This window comes from Apiospora aurea (genome assembly GCF_038362705.1).
Source record: "Apiospora aurea strain CBS 24483 chromosome Unknown utg000001l_segment0_segment0, whole genome shotgun sequence".
Taxonomy (NCBI): domain Eukaryota; kingdom Fungi; phylum Ascomycota; class Sordariomycetes; order Amphisphaeriales; family Apiosporaceae; genus Apiospora; species Apiospora aurea.
This window is the reverse complement of record NW_027117388.1, coordinates 716,254-731,701: the sequence shown is the minus strand read 5'-3', so window position 1 is coordinate 731,701 and position 15,448 is coordinate 716,254. Positions and strand designations below refer to the sequence as shown.

At 52.8% G+C, this 15,448-nt stretch overlaps 6 protein-coding genes across 6 annotated transcripts; 2 read left to right on the top strand and 4 right to left on the bottom strand.

Annotated features, from left to right (window-relative positions):
• Positions 1-152: 152 nt before the first annotated feature.
• PG986_000245 (uncharacterized protein) lies at positions 153-3,125 on the bottom strand (the record flags this gene model as incomplete). The annotated part of the gene is made up of 5 exons (XM_066836467.1): positions 153-339; positions 1,275-1,442; positions 1,672-1,785; positions 1,851-2,165; positions 3,112-3,125. 5 exons carry the CDS (start codon positions 3,123-3,125, stop codon positions 153-155), a joined length of 798 nt encoding a protein of 265 aa, XP_066705360.1.
• Positions 3,126-3,735: 610 nt separating this feature from the next.
• On the top strand, positions 3,736-4,738 carry PG986_000244 (uncharacterized protein; the record flags this gene model as incomplete). Its single annotated transcript, XM_066836466.1, has 2 exons — positions 3,736-4,243; positions 4,311-4,738. Coding segments are annotated over 2 exons (936 nt in total), but the record flags the coding sequence as incomplete, so codon positions are not given.
• An 880-nt stretch (positions 4,739-5,618) lies between these two features.
• On the bottom strand, positions 5,619-6,707 carry PG986_000243 (uncharacterized protein; the record flags this gene model as incomplete). The annotated part of the gene is made up of 1 exon (XM_066836465.1): positions 5,619-6,707. One exon carries the CDS (start codon positions 6,705-6,707, stop codon positions 5,619-5,621), a length of 1,089 nt encoding a protein of 362 aa, XP_066705358.1.
• Positions 6,708-7,638: 931 nt separating this feature from the next.
• Positions 7,639-9,297, top strand: PG986_000242 (cation diffusion facilitator family transporter; the record flags this gene model as incomplete). The annotated part of the gene is made up of 1 exon (XM_066836464.1): positions 7,639-9,297. The coding sequence occupies one exon, from the start codon at positions 7,639-7,641 to the stop codon at positions 9,295-9,297; it is 1,659 nt and encodes a 552-aa protein (XP_066705357.1).
• Positions 9,298-10,489: 1,192 nt separating this feature from the next.
• PG986_000241 (uncharacterized protein) lies at positions 10,490-11,769 on the bottom strand (the record flags this gene model as incomplete). Its single annotated transcript, XM_066836463.1, has 2 exons — positions 10,490-11,389; positions 11,539-11,769. 2 exons carry the CDS (start codon positions 11,767-11,769, stop codon positions 10,490-10,492), a joined length of 1,131 nt encoding a protein of 376 aa, XP_066705356.1.
• A 717-nt stretch (positions 11,770-12,486) lies between these two features.
• Positions 12,487-13,815, bottom strand: PG986_000240 (Cytoplasmic glyoxalase II; the record flags this gene model as incomplete). The annotated part of the gene is made up of 9 exons (XM_066836462.1): positions 12,487-12,573; positions 12,630-12,656; positions 12,726-12,860; positions 12,926-13,017; positions 13,090-13,318; positions 13,386-13,419; positions 13,489-13,560; positions 13,631-13,718; positions 13,791-13,815. The coding sequence occupies 9 exons, from the start codon at positions 13,813-13,815 to the stop codon at positions 12,487-12,489; spliced, it is 789 nt and encodes a 262-aa protein (XP_066705355.1).
• Positions 13,816-15,448: the final 1,633 nt, after the last annotated feature.

Sequence of the window (15,448 nt, the reverse complement as noted above, 5' to 3'; positions counted from 1 at the left end):
ATCGGGGTAATAAGGATGCAGTGTGGCTTGCCGGGGACCAGAGTGTGGCGGGTGGGATGCCTAGATGTTACCTCCCTGAGCCGGCCATGCCTGAAGGGCGTTAGATCCACGCTTGAAACAGGATTTTATCAAGCGCGACCCCTGTCGAATGGTTAGACCCCTGTGCAGCTCTTGCTACCCAAGGACCCCGAAAGGGAGCTTTCTCTGGATTCTGGGAGGTCGGCAGGATGTGGCGGCAAGAAGTGGCGGTGTCTGCTTATCTCGACGGGGTCCTCGTCTGCGCAGATCAGAGCCTGGCCAGCAAATGAAAAGAGGCAGACGCTCTTTTCGCTGCTAGCTCTGCGATATTCGTGCGCGCAGTGAGCGGCTCGACCGCACAAGCGGTGAAAGCGAACCTGGAGAACGGGGAATACGATGCTCGGTCTGGGCATGAAGCCAGCGCATGTAAAGTGGTCACTAGGCAGGACGCATTGCTAGCTCGACGGGGAGCCCCACGAGGTGAGGTGTTGCGCGACAAATCAGCCCAGCAGCGCGTCACGCTTGGTGGTTGGCGGTTACTCAAGTATTGGCCAAATATCGGTATCAAGTGTGTCCCGCGGCCGTTACTGCTACGGCTAGAGGGCCAGAGAGCCAGAGAGCCAGAGAGCCCAACTATTCGGTGCGACTCGAGTCGCAGGCAGTTTCTGACTCGACGAGGGGCAGCGGCTGCATTCGACGAGGCTCGTCCCGCCGTCCCGCCGTCTCCATAGCTGAGTTGTACAAAGTGGCGGTGCGTGCGTACAGGCCCCATCTGCCTATCCAGGATCCTAGTGATCCCAGCAAGACCCAGGCGAGGGATCCTTGTCCTCGCGGAGATGATCACTGGGCAAACCACTCCTTTCCTGTCCCACGTCCGACGAGAATAGAGAAGAGATTGCGAAATTTCGTGTCAGCAAAGAACAAAAACGCATGAAGAAGCTTCTGGTTCTTACAAGCCATCCTTGCCGGACGGACACCGACAGATCGGATCGGCTTGCCGGCTCAACTCCCATGCTCCGCTATAGAAAACAGGTGCGGCTGGAGGCTGCTAGAAAGTTTTTTAGTTGAAGCAACATGGGATGACAGATGCAGCTGGCGGGCGCCTGTTCCCTATCCAACCTCTCCGCCCAAGTAAGCTTCATGTATGGTTTCCATCCAAGATGCCAAATTCAGTCAGCTCTACCGTCACGTCGGTGCCCAATCTTGACGTGATCGGAGGCCATGAGACTCGAAAATATGCGAACATCTCTGCATACCCCGCGCTTGCGACGGTTGATAGGATCAAGAGGTGGCTCGTCGCTGCCTGCAGGACCACTTTGGCCTTGACGCTACCCGCATACGGCGCTTTGATCTGATCCCAGATCATACGCTCCAGTTGCATATCGCCAGCGCAGAACGTCAAATCGCGCTGGCCCACAAACATTCTGTGGAGTGGCAGGAAAAAAATAGTTCGGTCTGTTCTGAGGCATGTGAAGACCCCTCGATCGATGACTCAATGACAGCACTCTTTTTCCCGATCTACGATGGACTGTACGTACCATAACTGGCGACCACCAACCCCCAGCTCGACCAGCTCGCAGACACCGGCGGTCTGACTGAACCTCGCGTAGCAGTTCAAGCTGGTGGATTCCATCCATAATGGCTCTGTGTCACCGGCCGGCCTGGGCAGCGTTAAGCGACCCAGAGACCAGGTAGCCGACACCGCGGGCGGCCTTGGGTGAGTTGAGAAGCCCCGTCAGCAGCGCCGGCGCGTCGCTCTCTACACGTCTGGGTAGCGCGCGTCATGAAGTAAGTGGTGGTGGGGTCGCGAAGGAGCCGTAGCTGTGGCCGACGTGTGGACGATCTTGGCGGGTCTGTACTGAGATAACGCGCGCGAACGGTCGCCACCCGTGACCCTTGCGATCTTCAGCAGATCCCCCGCCGACGCCAGCCGCGTGATCTCTTTGATCACCTCAGCTTGCACGGGCACCTGGAGGGCGTCGGAGGGCTTCGGGCTTGGACGACTATCCCAACCTCCAGACGGCTGGTCGTTAGTGAGGGTCCTACAGCCAGCCCCCAGGGCGGCGTCGATGTTTGAATGCTCGGCGGGCTTGTACTCGTCATCCCAATATATATCGACATCAGCAGCAGCATCATCATCATCATCACTGTCTTCTCATCCATCCACGTTTGCTTTATTCGGGGTCTGACGAGACTATATATACCTCTTGTCGATGGTCACCCCATAATGAACGATCTGGCGAATGCCTGACTTGTCGCTGGTCTCCTCCGTGGGGACGCATCGCTGCGCTGGCGCTGGGGAAAGACCCGGAGTCGAGATCTACTGTCCACTCCGCCACGTCGACCTCGTTGTCAATGCACAAAGCTTAGTACTGGGCGTCGGTGGCTGGAATCGAGACGGGCACTTCAAACTCCACGCATCGCTTGATGAGCCGGCCCGAGACTATCCGAACCCCCTGGGGCCCTAAGAAGAGCGTGTTCATCCTCACTGCAGAATGATGACTCCCAGGGACGCGAGCTGAAATGCGGCTGCCATCAACTGGTGCTGTCCACTCAATAGCGATACTCGTGATAGCTCTTCAAGGGGGTTTACTGGTCTACCATATTATGTCATCAAAGGCCTGGATAAAGGTCTGGGGCCCTGTGGCTTTACTGCGCATACTGCCAGTGGTTCTGAGCAGTACTTCGGCGCGATCTGGTGGCTTCATAGAACCCCAGCGAAGCGTATGCCTTGCGCTACGTCTCGGACCACAACATGTCGATGTGCAACTTCACTGAACGTTGTATCAGGTCCTCTCTGGAAGTTCGTGAAGTCTCGAATGGGTCCTGCATGCTTGGCATATACGCACATATTACTTGCGTCGTCGACCTTATTGGTCAATCAGTCTTCAAGAGCTCTTCTGTTCGCATGGCGACGTCACACTGCGTTAGATCCGTGTTACATCAAAGGGATTATGCTCAGAGAACCAAGTGGTTGGTGGCTTAGCACCTCCTATTTTACATGACGATTAACATGTCAAGCGAACGACATATGGACACAACATCGCAAGTTACATGGTTATTTCGGTCGATCCGGCTGACCGCTTGACTTACATCGTGAGTTGCATGACGGAGAGTGTGTAAGAAGTAGACATCGGCATATCCGCGAACCACGAAACGGTTGATGTATCAAACGACCTGTCTATCAAGCTAATAAACTGGATAGTAACCGTCGTCTCTTCACCGAGGGTCTTCACCGAAATTGAGCCTCAAATGTGCATTACTTGCTGGTGTGATCATCTCCGCCCAACCTCCCAAGGGCTCCACAGCACAATGCGACTCTTGACCACTTTTGAAGAGCCACTTCGTCGTCTCACGTTTATCAGATGGTGAGTCGACCACGAAATGCCGCGAATGCATCGAACTCGCAACTCCTATCTATCCCCCCAGTCAGGAGGCAGGGGGTTTGGTTGGCGCAATGCGGGGAGATGCCGAAGTGCCCAATTTTACGTATTAGTTTCCCCTCTGCCCCTCTTGCAGGGAAAGACGACCCGGGGCTGGCGGCTGGCTCCGCCAACTCTCAAGAACGGCACATGAACTCGACAAGTGTGTGCGTGCTCTCGTGGAGATACTCACGATACAGAGCCAATACCAGAGAATCCATGGTAGCTGCAGAGGCTGGAGGCCGCCAACTAGGGTCGAACTGAGGAAAGGAAAACGCCACATCACGCCATCACCATGGACGGCCCACCCGAAAACCCCGGCCAGCAGCGGAAGACCACGGTCCTCCTGACCGGCTGCTCCGAAGGCGGCATCGGCTTCGCCCTGGCGCAGGAGTACCACCGCCGCGGATGCCGCGTGATCGCGACGGCGCGCAGCCCGGCCAAGATGGCCGGCCTGAAAAAGTCGGGCATCGAGACGCTCCTCCAGCTCGACGTGGCGGACCAGGCCTCGATCCGGGCAGCGGTGCAGGCCGTCACGGACCTTCTTAGCACGACTACTACGGCCACAGGAGGACACTTGGATGTCCTGGTTAACAACGCGGGCGGTGGCTACCAGGCCCCGCTCCTGGACGCCGACCTGGACGAGGCCCGGCGGCTCTTCGACGTCAACGTCTGGGGCGTGCTCGCTGTGACGCAGGCCTTTGCGCCGCTCCTCGCCGCCTCGGCCACGGCCGGACGGCGGCCGCGCGTGGTGAATATCGGGAGCGTTGCGGGTATTGTGCCCGTCCCGTGGCAAGGCGTCTGTAAGTTCTCCCAACATGTATATATACTTATATATAAATATATAAACGTTGCTCACTTTTATGGTAGACAACGCCTCCAAAAGCGCCCTAGCCGCCCTCAACAACACCCTGCGCCTCGAGTTCCGCCCCCTGGGCATCGACGTCGTGCACATCGTGACGGGCGGCATCGCGACCAACTTCGTCGACAACGCGGCCGCCGCCCGCCTGCCCCGGTCCAGCCCCTACGCGCCCCTCGCGGCCGACATCGAGGGTAACCTCGAGGGCGGCCGGGTCCGCGAGGCGCAGGGGTGCTCCGTCGAGACGTACGCGCGCACCGTGGTCGCGCAGACGCTCAAGGCCAGCCCGCCGACGTCGGTCTGGAAGGGCACCTTGGCCACCATCGTCTGGCTCGGGTCGCGCTTGGGTTGGGACTGGATCAACGACAGGATCATCGCGTGGATGTGGGGGATGGGCCCGTTGCGGGCCAAGTTCATGGCGGCAGCGTCCAAGAAGCAGCTGTGAGCATACGTTCATATTCACCTTGTAGATGCGTTATATGTACATAAACAACGTTGCCTTAAGAGCGGGATGAGGCGCGGGCCAGGCAGTTTGCATCTGCTGACTATTACTATTATTTGAAGATACCTCTTTCTTGCTTATTCTTCTAGTTCTAGTACAACTGCCTTTCCTTGGTGCTCATCAGCCTAATGGCTTCGAGGTAAATGACTTCGCGAATGTCTCCATGGGACATACCGCGATCCTTCACATCGTGACATTTCCAACAGAGATGGCATGCAACTGCTCGCAAAGCCCCAATAGGTGGCACCTCCCCCTTTCACTGTCCCCTCCGTAAACCTTGGGTGATGGGGCATTGACTAATGCTTCGGCAAAGTCCCAGCAGATTATCATGAAGCAGTAGAAAATTCCTGCAGGGACACGAGGTAGGCGCAAAATAACCCAAGTAATGTGTAGTTTCGCAGAGCATCTGTCCAGCCCCTATTTCGAATGGCTTGGCTTGCTTACGGGGTGAAATCACATGCCAACATCAGCAATCGTGTCCAGAGCTGCTGACTGCAGACAGATGCATAAGACGTGATTGCACCATCTGTCCACCGAGATATCATCCAGCCAACAACGAAGGCTTGTGGTTTTGATATTGCGCGACAGCCATCAAGCTATTGAGTATGAACGTTCCGCCATGGCCAAGTTGATGGACCCCGAATGGGAGGGCGCAACGCCTAGCAGTATATGCCAGGCATACTTCGCTCGCAAGCCAGTCGACGCAAGCGAATGCGACTGATACGGATAGCAGCTGTGGCAGCCCAGAATGCAGCCGAGAAAATTGTCCGTGGGCGCTTCTGGGAGCCTGCATGAGTTGTGATAGTCCTCGGGCACTTCAATCCCCTGTAATTTTCGCATGTCTAAAGTACTTCATGCCCACCCACGCCGTCACGACCCAGACCCAAGCCATGATGCAAGTCAAGATCATCAAGGCCGGATAGTAGCCCACAATGGGCAGTGTAGGGTCGTCTTCGAACTCGGGCGGCGCATACGGTGTCGTGCCGACATCCCATGCCCAGCTCCAGACCCCGAGGCAGCTTCCCATACCGATCACGAAGACGGTCCAGGTCACGATCAGGATCACCCAGCCCCACCATTCCGTCTCGCTGTAGTCGTACTCGGAATCGGACGGTGGGAGCGGCGAAGCGGTCAAGCCCTGGAGGGACAATGGCGACTTGGCATGTTTTATTGACCGGCGGCGCTGGAGAGACACGGATGGGGCGCGAAGAGCTTTCGAGAAATATGACTCGGAGCCGGAGGATACGGAAGATAGTGTGGGACGCAAGGGCGAAGCAGACCGAGTCTTTAGGGAGAGGATGTCCTCTTCGTCGGTAGTCGAGGTGTACGACGAGATGGTGGGACTAGGTAGTTGCGCAACGGGGTCAGGTTTGGGTGGGGGAGGACGGTCTGCCACGTCGGCCCTATGAGCATACCCGTCCATCGAGGGACGAGGGGTGATGTCGGAAATACCCAGGCCGAGAGCGGAATCCATCGGGGATACGGGGGATGCCACTAGGGTGTCTGCTATAGGACCAGAAGTCACGATGACTTCGGGCGGTCCTCCGGGGGCGGCGGCGGCGGTATTGTTGTTGGTATTGATGTTCAGAGGACTCCGTTCGCGCTGTGCGCCGCGGCCGAGCAGGGCGACCTTTCTCAGGGAACCCTTACGCCTGCGCGTCTTGATCTGCTGCTGGACCGACTGCTGGGATATGGGCGCGAGGGCACGGGGCGGGCGTATCAGGGCGTCATCGGCGATGTCGATGTGGCGCGGCTCTTTCAGGCTGGGTCTGCTGTCGGAGGAGCGCAGGAAGTTGGGCAGCTTGGACAGGATGCCGCCGCCAGAGGAGCCGCTCCTCTTACGGTTGGTGATGATCTGAGCGGCGGCGGCCTGAGTCGGACTAGTACTTGGCGGTTGGTTCTCCATTCTGTTGGTTTCGCGAAAGCGTCTGTTGAAACCTTGACTTTAGGTTGGGTCGTGGCGCCCATCAGACGAGAGAAGCTTGGGCGGGACAGCGGTCATTTGCGCATGCACAGGGACTTGGGCATTTGTCTCGGTGTCGTCTTGGGAGGGAGAAGAAACGGGCCTCAGCATGGATTGGAGATAAACGAGAGTCGGTTACATGCTGATGGCTTGTCTGTACCGGAGATGTCGTGCTGCATAACACCCGTATGCGTCTGCTGTTATTACGGTTCGGACGTGAATCTTGATTGCTGAAATGACCACACGACGCCTGCAACAGACAAGTCATGTTCATTGGTTTTTCGACAGCGGCTGGTGGGGACCTCGGGAGGCTCTGGAGCAGCTGCAAGGGGCGCTAATTGACGCCTGCTCAATGGCGGCATCAACCTGGAGGCTTTAAGGTTAAGGCCCCCTAATCAGTGGTTTTTTTTCTTTGAAGCTTGAAGCCAGCACTCAAGGCACATGACCCCAAGCGATTGCCATGGGGGTAACACGTCAATTCGTCCGGCGATAACTGTACAAGAATCTGCCAATACTCAATTGATCTTGATATACTTACTATACACCATTTGACGAACTACAAATATACCCCAAGAATGAGCGTGAGACAGCTAACCTACAACAACCATTTCCATTGGTCATAGCCACTGACTGGGCTTACGGCTGGAGATTAGCACACCCAAGATTCCAGCACACCCACCGCCCCCATCGGGGCAAGCGCCAGGAACGTTACGTAGCCGAAGTCGACCAGCGGTGGCCCTTGTCCACCTTCAGCTGGGGAATGAATGATCAGTGACCACTGTAATTGTGACATGACACTCCCCGTTCCCTCTGTCCTGTCCTGCCCTTGCTAAAGGTATCCATGATATGAGCGCGCTGCCGCACGCCTTTATCAATGGCTCCCGGTAGCCGTCCGAAACCCATCCAAGTCCCTACCCTCCCTCCTCCCACCATTAGGGCATCGTCGCCGCCGTCATCGCCCGAACATCACGGTACGGCTTCCGACGACGACTACGACTTTGGCGACCACCAGCACCAGCACCAGCACCAGAGCAATACCAGCGCCCCGCTACTACGCGTTCCTAACAGGAATAACGACGACGGAACTGCAAGCAACTATCACGAAAACGATTACGACGAGGAACCCTCCTTCTACGACCCCAACCGCTTATCACCCGTCGCCCCAACTTTCCACCAAAACAGCACGCTGCTCTCGCCGACCTTTGCGCCCTCCTCCGCCATGTCGCCGCGACCGTCCTCGGCGGCGGCCAACCCGCCCTTCTTGAAGGAGAACACGCCGCCCGTCGATATCCCCCTTGCGCCCGCCGCCGCTGGTGGCGCGGCGAACAGCAACCCGTTCAACTTCCAGACGCAGATCATATCCACCTCGCCCGTGAAGCCCAATGTCGGGCAGCGACGTGGGCACAGGTACAAGCACAGCTCCATCTCCACCCAGCACCAGATCTTCCAGGAGCCTCCACCTCGCCCACCGCTGGCCCTCCCGCGCGATCTGCCCATCCCCACCCTAAAGGAGGCGTGGAAGTCGACATCCAAGGATCAGCGGGGCCGTGTATACTGGTGCCTCTGCCATCTGGTTGTGGCCATCGGGGTCTTCCTCTCGGCGCATGGCTCGTTGGCCATGACGGCCCTGTCGCACTTGGTCTTCTTCGACGTCGGCAGCGCGGCCGTCTGTGTGGTGGTCGAGGTGCTGGGCAACTTCGAGGTGTGGAAGCGGAGCAGCATCCGGCACCCGTTCGGGCTCGAGCGTGTCGAGGTCCTGGCCGGCTTCGCCATGAGCGTCTTCCTCATCTTTGGCGGCTTCGATCTGGTCAGCCACAACCTAAAGCATGTTCTGGAGGGGCTCGGCGACCACGAGTCGCATCATCCGGACCCGCATGGTGGTGCCGGCGAATCACCCCGCGTTGAGCCGGGTAGTGTCGACTTGACGAGCCTGGCAGCTATCCTTGCGACTCTGGTGAGCGCCTACGGGTTGAGGAACCACGGGAGGATCAGCAGGATAATGCGCGTAAGCTACCTGGCCAGTCTGCCCAGCGTCTTGTCGAACCCTTTCCACTTTCTGACTCTGTCGACCTCGTTCCTCCTGTTGATGCTGCCGCTGCTGTCGATACCGATGTCTATCTTGTTGGACGGTGCGCTTTGTGGGCTTGTGGCTGTTGCGATGTTTGGTCTTGGAGTCCGGCTGGCCGTGGCTCAGGGGCTGATGTTGCTTATGTCGTATGGCGGCCGCTCGGTTTCTTCCTCTTCCGGCAAGAGCAGAGATATCGGTGTAGCGGATGTCGTCAGCGAGATCGCGGCGGAACCCAACGTGGAGCGGGTCGAGGAGGCACAGTTCTGGCAGGTTCACTATGGGCTGTGCATGGCCAACCTGAAGCTATGTGTTGCCAGAGGGGCAGACGATGGCACTCTGAGTCGGTTACGGACACGAATTTCGACACTGGTGCAGAACCGACTGGGCGAAGGGTACGGCAAGGGGAACAGCCTCCGGTGGGAGGTCAGCTTGCAGACGAGCACGGAGGCCAAGCCAACGTTATAAGACGAAGATGCCTGTATGGACGCAAATATTCGAATGTACTATATAGATTTGTTATGAATACAGTTGAAATAGTCAAGCCATCTTGATATCTCGAGCATACATTGCGCTTGCTGAGATCATAGGCAGCATAGCAGCATCCCGATAAAAACCAATACTCAAACGATCATGTCCAATATCGTTTCTTGTCCAAGAATACTACAAATCGCCATTGTCGACTGTAGGGAGTTGATATCTCGTGAAAATGTACAAAAGGACCGTACAGTGTGTTCCGATGAGTGCGCAAGTTGAACACTGTACGTCGAATCCACTTTTTCCGACTACTTCAAATTTTCACAGACGTCCAGTCTCATCCAGAACTCTCATTCTTCCCAACACACAATTCGACACACTTTCCCAAGAATCTCCTTCAGCAGACGCTTATGAGTCTTCCTTGGCCTCAATTTGGCAATAGGTCCGCTGGCTCTGCTGCAGACAGTTCTAGGAAACGCTCTGTTGACTGCCGTCGACGCCTCGTCGAACAGTCCTGGTTTCTTGAGCAACACCACAGGTAACAGATTTATTTACTGGAAACTGGCAGCCGGGCTGGCCATTCCGATATATTTCCTTCTCGTTTTTTTCTTCTCCTTGTTATATCTACGTGCCGTATCGACGTCCACAAGGACTGTATGATGCAGCACACACAAAAACACCCGCTTCTAATTATGCTAGAGCTTACCGTTTCGAAAATATCCAAACTCTACAACGGTCAAGTGTGGACAGTGAAGCAAAATCAGACGCTCGGGCTGGTCCAAACGTGGCCAGCTCTCCCTCGGGTCCCTCTAGTCATCTCGCTCCGATAGTTGGGCAGGTGCTTAGGGCCTGTGGGATACATCCTCTATAGACCAAACCCTATTTTTTGTCAATTTTACCAAATATGCTCATTGCACTCACTCTTTGCGTGAAGTTCACCATTTTCAGAAAGTACGTCAGATGTGTTTTTGCATGTAATTCATTGCGTCTGCGTTGACAAGTGGTCAACCGTCTATCAAGCCAGATCCGAAGCAGATCATGGCCGTCTATGTGTTACTCATCCTGTAACGTGACTCCTGAATAAAAGAACCGCATGTGGTGTTGCCGCCCGGACTGGCTGACAACTACTCCCCCGTATGGTGAGCCGAAGAAGCCAAGCACCTATCTACCCATCCAATACTGCTTAGTGCTGCGTCTTGCGCATCCACCACTCGACCTTCGTCTGCGCTGCACCGCAGGTGAAGCCGCCCCGGTACTCGGCCGTCTGGCCCTTGGCGCGGTCCTTCTCGCACTGGATGTAGCGCAAGATGGTGTTGACGTCGTGGTTTCCCACGCGCGGGCGCCCCTCCCTGTTGCGGACGACGAGCTCGCACTTGTCCATGGCGACGCCGGGCATGCTCAGGCGCCACCACTCGCCCGGGTCCGAGCCCTCCGACAGGATCCACTCGCCGATGTTCTTCGTGAACTTGGACATCGGCGCGCAGTCGTACCAGTGCGGCGAGTCGTTGGTCGTCAGGTCCGTGAAGCTCGAGGTGCCGCAGTCGGTGTAGGACTGGTTGCCGGGGGCGAAGGGGACCTCGGGCGCGTCGCGCTTCTGAGGAGGGGGGCGGACCAGATTATTGGCGGCGGAGAGAACGGAGGAGATGATGGCGGAAGCACGAGCAGGGTAGGAAGAAGAAGTACCTGTCACGGCATTGTGCTTTCTTGGTCCGCCACCGATAATCGAGTCGCAAACGTCAGGGTCGCCGTCTTCGGTATGGGGGTGGGAACGGAGCCACTGACGAGCCAGCTTGGGGGAGGAAGCAGAAGCTGAAGCCGAGGCGGAAGAAGCGTCGGCCTTCTTGATCCACCACTGGGGAGTGGCCGGATAGATCTCGTCGGTGCAGTTCCAAGTGCCCGTGTACCCTACCGTGGCGCCGGTGCCGTTGAGCGCATGGTCCAGGATCTGGTAGAGGTCCACGTTGCCGATGTAGACCGCGGCGGAGGCGTCGGGCGGGGTGACGTACTTGACCATGACGGAGCAGCTGCCTTGGGTCTGGAGAGTCCAGGTGAAGTCGTTGGAAGGGCCGTCGAGGATGAAGAACTAGAAGGAGGGGCGTTCCGTACTGTTAGCAAAAGACGAAAAAAGAACATAAAAAAATAAAGGTATCCAAGGAGTTGGAAGTTACTTGTCCCACAGAGGACCGTGTAGGGAACGACCTAAAAGAATAAAATAAAGTAAAGGTAACTTACGCCCTTGGTGTTGCTGGCCCAAGTCTTGAGTGCTTGACAGTCCGCGGTCAGAGCCGAATCAGCAGTGGTCTGGTCAGTGTAGGACACCTCGGCGCAGAGGTCGTCATGGTAGTTGACAGGCTCGAACGATGCTGTTGACTTGGAGGCAGTGCTTGTCAAGGTGGCAGGCAGGGCCAAGGCCTGAGAAGGCAGGAATGCCAGCAGGCCGGCAACAATGTAAGCGTTCATCATCTTGATGATGGGTAGTGTTGATTTGCTTGGATGTTGGGTATGTTGGGTGGTATCTCGATCTGGTAGGGTGTCTGGTGTTGGTGAAGAATGCTCCGAATGGAAGGTGTGAAGTGGTTGTAGAGATGTGGGAGCAGACCGCAAATGGGGGATCCTTCCTCGAATTTAATACGGATCAGAGGTGTTGATAGTAGTTACTATACACACCATTCAATGGAGTTGTTGCACAAAGTCGTTCCTTCCTGAAGCTCACCTTGTTGTACTCGGTGGGTGCGCATCAAGCCTACCTGGTCTTTACTTTATGATTGCAATCACTGACCGCCCACGCACCCGCTACGCGTTACTCACTTCTGTGTGAAAAATGACTAGATGAAGATTGAATATCGAGTGCTGTATGGGAATGCGAAGCAGTGGTAATCATTTACCATTACCCATATGAAGGACTCCAACCCATGCTTTGCCGAGTGGCCCCTTACGATCTGGAACTATCACTCCTCATCCCATCATCTGTCAACAGCGAGATAATGCATAATACGTTGCACATGGAACCCCTTGATTATATTCTTTCTTATATTGATTGTTGGCGGGCTCGATACATCCATACATGTGTGTTACAACTTCGGAAGCTAGAGCTTACTATCACTTGGAGGGCTTTTGAGATATCAGCGGCCGCCACTGCTCGGGTATTCAACCACCCAGAGCTTCAACTTCTATGTACACTCACTTGAAGTTGTTTTTCATCTCGCGGAGCTTGGCCATAACTTCGACGGGATCTGTCTGTCCGGTGGCCTTCTGGATCTCGGGATCCTAGAGGTAGTCTGTCAGCAGGACTGTTTGTGCCTGCGGTAGGATCTTCTACTTACGTCAACTCGCATGAAAACATTATGTTTCTAGTTAGGCAGCCAGGTCAGTAAATGCCATATGCAATTTTGCTTGCTCAGTTGGGTAGGAACACATACCTTCTCATCCCCAATGGTAAACTGTCCCTGCGTCTCCTTGTTGTTCTCCGCAAAGGACTCGAGAGCCTTGATTGCTTCATTCTGCAAGACAGAGACGCCGAACTTGACGTTGGCCTTGGTGTACTCGTGACCGGGCTATACGCTGTCAGCGATGCCGACCTTCTCTCGTCTCCACGGCTGAGCTTATCATGATGACTTACGTAGACCTTGGTGTCGTCTGGCAGGGCCGCCAGCGTCTTGTTCAGAGCCTTGTGCATCTCGGTAGCCGTGCCCTCGAAGAACCTCCCACAACCTGTTGGGATTGCGAGTCAGCAAGCAAGCAAGTAACCAAACATACGTCTGACGAAAAGAAAGCTTAACTTACCGCCGTGGAACAAGGTATCACCAGTGAAGACGACCTTCTGGTCGCCATCCTCCATGTACCAGCAGATGGAGTCCTGGGTGTGGCAGGGGGTGTAGAGGCCCTTGACCTTGATGTCACCGAGCTTGAAGCCGTCGCCGTTGGCGGGGGTGGATGTCACACCCTCGCACTCCTTGCCGCCGTATATGGGGGAGTTTGCCGAGTTCAGAAAGCTACAAGAAGGGTAGACGGGCTATAAGTCAATAACTTCTGTCTTTCCCTAGATGAGGAACCAAGGTAGCACAAGCACAAGAACTAACCATCTGTTTGTTGCCTCCTGCATGATCCCAATGGCTGCGAAGCATGTCAGAAACCAACCGCCAGCCAGCACCTTGAAGCAAGGTAAGAACAGCAAGCACTTACTGGTGGGTGTTGACAATAGCCGTCAAGTTGATCTCGCCGTCCTGGATGGCCTTCTTGAGCACCGGGACAACTCTACCAGGCACCAATACTGTCAGTAAACCAGCCAAGCGACACCAATAGGGCGTTGCAGCTGGGCTCTCACTCTTCAGGGTGCGCCGGGTCGATGATGACGGCATCCTTGGACTTGTCGTCCTTTACCAAGTAGGCGTAGTTATTGCTACTACCCACCCCTACATTCGATCCATCATTTGTGAGCCACGATCCGCGAGGCAGTCAGACGTCAAGGCCCGGAACAGGCTTACACATGGGGATCGACTGGATATGCATGGCGCGAGAGAAGGCAAGCTATAGTGCGGGCGACCAATTGCGCCCCAGCGTTAGTCCCATTGTTCAGACGGCAATACATCATCGCACACCACCAGTCTTCAGGAAACTCACAGAGGCTGCAAGAGTATTGAGTTTACTGGAAGCTAGCGGCCGGGCCGAAAGAATTCGATTCATAGAGAAAGGAAGCCGGAAGAACGTAAAAAAAAGAAGTGAATATCTCTCTTCGAAAGAATCGGATGTTTCTCTCGTTAACGGTCGGGAGTTTCATTGGCCCTTAGAGCTCTGATCGGCAGAACTGGTTTTTCATGTTATTATATTTTCGGCCGGCTTTAGCTACTGTATAAATATATTAACCTTAAGGGGTAGTAATTTTTATAAAAAGATTAGGTTTATTTTAAGTGTAAAATTAGCCTTAATATCTTTATATAAACTATATATTATTTAACGTAATCTACGGTCGAATTGAACACACGGTCGAATTAAACACTCGAAATCGTATAAAAAAAACCGTCCGTGCGTAACCGTGCATTTCAATGAATTTTTATTTAAATTAAACCGGGGTTTAAAATTTATATTCGATATAAAATATATAATAATATACGATTTTTATTCTTTTTTTTAATATATTCAAGCTTATAAACTAAAATACGCTAAAATAACCCCTGTAAATTTAAATATTTAAAATTTATTTTTAAATAAAATAATTATAAAAAGTTTAAAAATATAATATTATTATATGCTTTATAAAAAGTTTAATTTTTAAAACCTGGTTTAATTTAAATAAAGGTTCATTAAAATGCACGGTTACGCACGGACGGTTTTTTTATACGATTTCGAGTGTTCAATTCGACCGTGTGTTTAATTCGACCGTGGATTACGTTAGTATATATTTTATTAAAAATAAATCTAAATTTTATTAATTATAATAATAATAACGTGGTTTACTATTAAGTCGATTATATTATTTCGCCGGTTACTTTTTTTACTTTTCGACTCTTTTATATAAATTAATTTAATTATAACGTTTAAAATTAATTAAAACTATTCGTTATTCGATTTTTTATTTAATTTTATATATTTTTTTTATATATTTATGTATTATAGTTTATTTTACTATAAATTTTATAGCGTTTACCGCTCGTTGCGCGCTTTTTTAATAAACCTTTATTTTCGCCTTTATTAAGCGTTAAACGTTTTTTTTTACTTTTTTATTTTATAGCTATTAAAATTCTTTAATAGTAAAGGCTTTTTTAAATTAAACTCGCGATTTTTTAGCTTTTCGGCGCTTAAAAAGTATTAAGTTAGCTTTTTTAAAAATATATATTTTATCGCGTATAAGAGTTATTATATAAGCTATTTTAAGTATATTTTTCGCTATTTAGTTTATTATATTTAAACCCGGCGTCGAAAAGTTTTTTTTAATAGGTAAATACCCTTTTTTAATATAAATAAAGTGTTTAGTTATTTATTAAAGGTTAAATAGCGTTTAAAGGTTATAAGTATTAACCGTTCCTAAACGAGATAAATTAAGTGTAAGCGTTCGAGAATATATATTTAATTTATTAATTACTTTGTTAAAATTATAAAGGATTAAATCAAAGTATTAAATCCGGATTTAATATTATTTTCTATA